This window comes from Notothenia coriiceps, unplaced genomic scaffold (assembly GCF_000735185.1).
Source record: "Notothenia coriiceps isolate Sejong01 unplaced genomic scaffold, NC01 NC01_scaffold00021402, whole genome shotgun sequence".
Lineage (NCBI taxonomy): Eukaryota > Metazoa > Chordata > Actinopteri > Perciformes > Nototheniidae > Notothenia > Notothenia coriiceps.
Window position 1 is genome coordinate 3599 of NW_011354103.1, and position 4517 is coordinate 8115.

Here is a 4517-nt window from a genome sequence, read left to right on the forward strand (position 1 = left end):
TGTGACAGAGGATTAAGTCGCTTTGTAAAAGACGTCTCATCACACACACATGCTGCACACACACACACACACACACACACACAGTCGTGGTGCTGATGCTGCAGTTAGTAAAATAAAATGTTTGTCGTGTTTTTTCTGTCTATAAAACTTTTCTCACATAGAAACCTGAAAATGAGCAGAAAACTGTATTTTAAATAACTCAGCTTTCCCCCAATCCATGTCATGTAGGTTTTTTGTTGTTTTTATCACTTAAAATAAAAACCCGTACAAAGATTTCGAGTAAAAAAGGAGAAATGTTTTACTTACAACTCGTACAATAAACAGCTGGTCTCACACACACACACACACACACACACACACACACACACACACACACACACACACACACGCACACGCACAGGCGACCATATGGCCTTCAGTCATTTGTCACCAACCAGCTGTTGGAGATGAACACTTAAATAAAAAAAGCAGCATAAAGATTGTCAGAATATTTAAACATCTTTAAAAACATTTAAATCTAGAAATATTCCTAAATATCTTCTTCTAGTTTTCATTTTCTGTCAAAAAACATTTTAAATCTGTTTCCTTCCTCCTCTCTTCTTCTTCACTTCTTTGGAGAGAGGAGAGAAAGGGGCGGGGTTTAAACTGACTGGCAGCTCATTCGACCAATCAGAGAGAGGAACAGCTTGCCAGGTCTCCACGTCAGCCAATGGGAACGCTTCGGGAAAACCCTCCACCTGAAACACAGAAAATTATGAGTTTATTTTTATTTAAATTAATAACTTAACAGGTGAGAGCGTCTCTCACAGGTATGAAGGCCAGGTTGTCACGGAGACAGACTTCCTGCAGCTCGCCACGCAGCGCGGTCACGTGACTGATGTGGGCAGAGACTTCCTGTTCCAGCCAGCCAATCCGTGAGCAGCAGGCGAGAAACAGCTGAGAGGCGGAAGAGAGGAGAGTCTGCAGGAAGAGAGAGAGGGGAGTCAATAAAGAGAGTCCAACAATACGAGAAATAAAGTAATATATATTACATATTTAAAAACAACCTCAGTAGACCAAAGAGCTGTACAGGGAACACATAAAATATAGAATGACACAATAGGAGCAAAATAATAAAACAATAGTTAAAAACAAGATAAAAAGTACAAAAACATATAAAAACACATACAAATGTCAAAATGTCATGTTCAACCTCACCTGACACGCTGCCAACTCCGGAGCTCCCATGATGCACCCTGCTCCACTCAGGTGCTCCTTAACTGCCGGCAGGGGGCGGGGCTTAGCTAACAGGCCGCCACGTGATTGGACGAGACTCTCCCTGACCTGAGGACAGCAGACGTTACACTCCAAGCTCGAGCAGATATCAGATATGATTTAACTGCACTAATCAGATACAGAAAGGAGGTTATATGTGTGTGTGTGTGTGTGTGTGTGTGTGTGTGTGTGTGTGTGTGTGTGTGTGTGTTCACCTGCTTGTAACTTGTCTCCGCAGCCTTCATGTTGCTGATCAGACAATCTCTATGTCTAGGAAAGAAGAAAAAGTTAAATAAAGGGTGAACTACTGCAGTTAAAATGAGGTTAAAATGAGGTGTGACAGGTGTGTGTGTGTGTGTGTGTGTGTGTGTGTGTGTGTGTGTGTGTGTGTGTTACCTGTGTGTGTCGCTAAGCTCTTCCTCCAGGTGTTTCCTCTCCCTCTGCACCCCCGACAGGTGTTTACCCAGAATCCTCAGCGAGCGGTCCTTCCTGGTCACCTCCTGCCGAGCGTCACACAGAGACTGGAGGGGCATTTATATATTACAATTACATTTAAAACATTTGATTTATTTGGAAAAGGGGAACATTTCAGACAAAACGTAAGGATTTAAATACACAAAACGTCTCTCTGCCTAATCAACAGGTAAACAATTAAATAATGAATATAACGTACCTGAGCGGTTTGGCCGAGTGTGTGTTGAGCGTCGGTTTGTTCCTGTAGGAGCGTCTGGACTTCCTGCTCTCTGCTCAGCGCCTGACGAAGCTCCACACAAACACTGTGGAACTGCTGCTCCGGGACCTACACACACACACACACACACACACACACACACACACACACACACACACACACACACACACACACACACACACACACACACACACACACACTAAGAGTCAGGTGTGTTCATCACAGACAGTACAGGTGTGTGTGTGTGTGTGTGTGTGTGTGTGTGTGTGTGTACTCACCGTCTTGCAGCTCTCCTCTCTCTCCTGCCTCAGTCCTGTCTTCAGATTGGCTACCTCCAGCCTTAAGCCCCGCCTCTCCACCTCAGCCGAGTGCAGCCGTTGGCTAAAAACCAGGAAGTGCTGCTGCAGGGTCGACACCAGCGCCTGGGAATGATCAATACATTATGTGTAATTAATGTTGTGTGTTGTTGTATCATAAAAAATAACATTTATTCTTTATTTTATCTGTGACATCCCTGAATATTCTTTATTTTTTTGAAAACATATTGTTTATTTGTTCTATTCTACAGTCTGTTATTGTAAATATGTCATCTTGATATATTATTATAATACATGTTTTACCTTGCTGTCGGGCTGTGGAGGCGTCACTCTGTTGAGCCCGCCCCTCAAACGGCCGCTCAGCGAGTCCTCGTCCAATCCGGAGCCAGACAGACCGGACTTTGCCTCTGATTGGTCGAGAAGGTGATCCAGGAGGCGGGACAAAGCGGAACGAGCCAATGGCGTCACATCTGGAGGGGAGGAGCCTGGAGAGACATATTTGTAATGTTTTATTTGATTCTTTTTTTTATAAGTTTATCTACAATTTGCTGATCATGTTTATTTACTTTTAACGACCCAAATAAGAGATGATTAATTGGTAGTCATTTTTTCATTTATTTTGAATAACACATTTTCTGAATATATATATGTGTGTGTGTGTGTGAGTATACGTGTGTGTTACCAGAGTGTATATGTGTGTGTGTATATGTGTGTGTGTTACCAGAGTGTGTCAGCGCCCCCTGCAGGTCGGCCATGGAGGACAGGATGACGGAGGAGAGACGTTTGGAGCGCAGCCAGCGAGCACATACACCTCCATCAGCATCTTTATAAAACATCAAGTAATATTTTTAATTCTTGAATTAATTATTAAATTAAATAATATTTGTAAATATTTTATTGCTTTTTTCTAAATTTCGAGGGAAAAATATCAAATATTTAGAATTTTTTTTAATGTCTTGGCCCTCACCTGAGGTGGGAGTGATTTGACCCTCCTGTGTTTCCGTAGCGCTGCAGCCTCCTCCCTTCTGCAGCCTGAACACCACAGCTGTGTGTTTACTGATCAAACACCACCTCCTCACCGCCATCACCACACACACACTCTTCCTCCACCTCCTCACCGCCATCTTCCTCTTCCTCCCTTCCTCCTCCTCCTCCTCCTTTCCCAGAGCTCCCAGCAGGCTCCTCACCTCGCCCTCCAGCCCCTCCCTCTCCTGCAGCCGTCTGCACACCACCCTCTTCTGCACACACACCTGCTGCAGGCGGAGGTGTGTGTGTGTGAGCGCCCCCCCCAGCAGGACGCACGCCCACAGGAAGCAGGACGCCTCCCCCCGCAGGAGAGAGAGGTCGGAGGTCATGGAGGAGGCGTGGTGACGGAGGGAGGAGAGCTGAGAGCGGCTCACCTGAGACACAGAGGGGGGGGGTTAGAGTCAGGGGGTTAGAGTCATTTGGTGGGTTATTAATTAACTATTTATTTGCATCATAAATCGGGAGCACGTTAATGAGAACCAGATTTCACTTTGAATTGGTTTCCAGATGTGGCCGTGAGGTCAATCTCTCTGTCCGTCATCTCCTCACAGAGAGAGAGGACTCACTGAGGAATACTTTACAGTCTGCTGAGTGTGTGTGTGTGTGAGAGAGAGAGAGAGAGAGAGAGAGAGAGAGAGAGAGGGGGGAGAGAGAGAGAGAGGGAGGCAGAGAGAGAGAGAGAGAGAGAGAGAGGGAGAGAGACAGAGGGAGAGGTGTTTAGTTTAAAACTAGAAAGAATGTTTTTTACTATTAATATTTTCATTTAATGTTGTTTTTATTTATTATTCATTATAAATTATTCATATTTTTAAATATATTTTTATATTTAATTATTAATTGATATTGATTTATTATATACAATTATTCATATTTTTTTATCTCACACACACATTAACATTTCAGTGTCTCTCACCGTGTCGTTGGCCTCCCGCAGGTCGGAGGTCACTTGACCCACCTGCTCGTTGATGACATCACACAGCTCCTGCCAGGTGAAATTACCCAGCATGCTTTGGGGCTGACGGAGCAGGACGCAGCCGGCGAGAAGACGCTGATACACACAATACAGGAAGGAGAGACGCACCTGACACACACACACACACACAGACAGACAGACAGACAGACAGACAGACAGACAGACAGACAGACAGACAGACAGACAGACAGACAGACAGACAGACAGACAGACAGACAGACAGACTACGTATAACTTACGTAATAATGTATAGACT

General features: G+C 44.5%; 1 protein-coding gene across 1 annotated transcript in view; it reads right to left on the bottom strand.

The window, feature by feature from the left end:
- Positions 1–337: 337 nt before the first annotated feature.
- LOC104953257 (coiled-coil domain-containing protein 171) overlaps positions 338–4517 on the bottom strand; it is an 8445-nt gene continuing 4265 nt past the window's right edge. The window contains exons 7-17 of the mRNA XM_010780180.1: positions 4202–4336; positions 3230–3662; positions 2984–3085; positions 2566–2747; positions 2224–2367; positions 1928–2053; positions 1651–1775; positions 1470–1524; positions 1198–1323; positions 808–960; positions 338–737 (exon numbers count right to left, since the gene is read on the bottom strand). Coding sequence (XP_010778482.1) covers positions 573–737; positions 808–960; positions 1198–1323; positions 1470–1524; positions 1651–1775; positions 1928–2053; positions 2224–2367; positions 2566–2747; positions 2984–3085; positions 3230–3662; positions 4202–4336 — 1746 coding nt within the window. The 3' untranslated portion in view covers positions 338–572. The remainder of the gene's footprint in view (positions 738–807; positions 961–1197; positions 1324–1469; positions 1525–1650; positions 1776–1927; positions 2054–2223; positions 2368–2565; positions 2748–2983; positions 3086–3229; positions 3663–4201; positions 4337–4517) is intronic.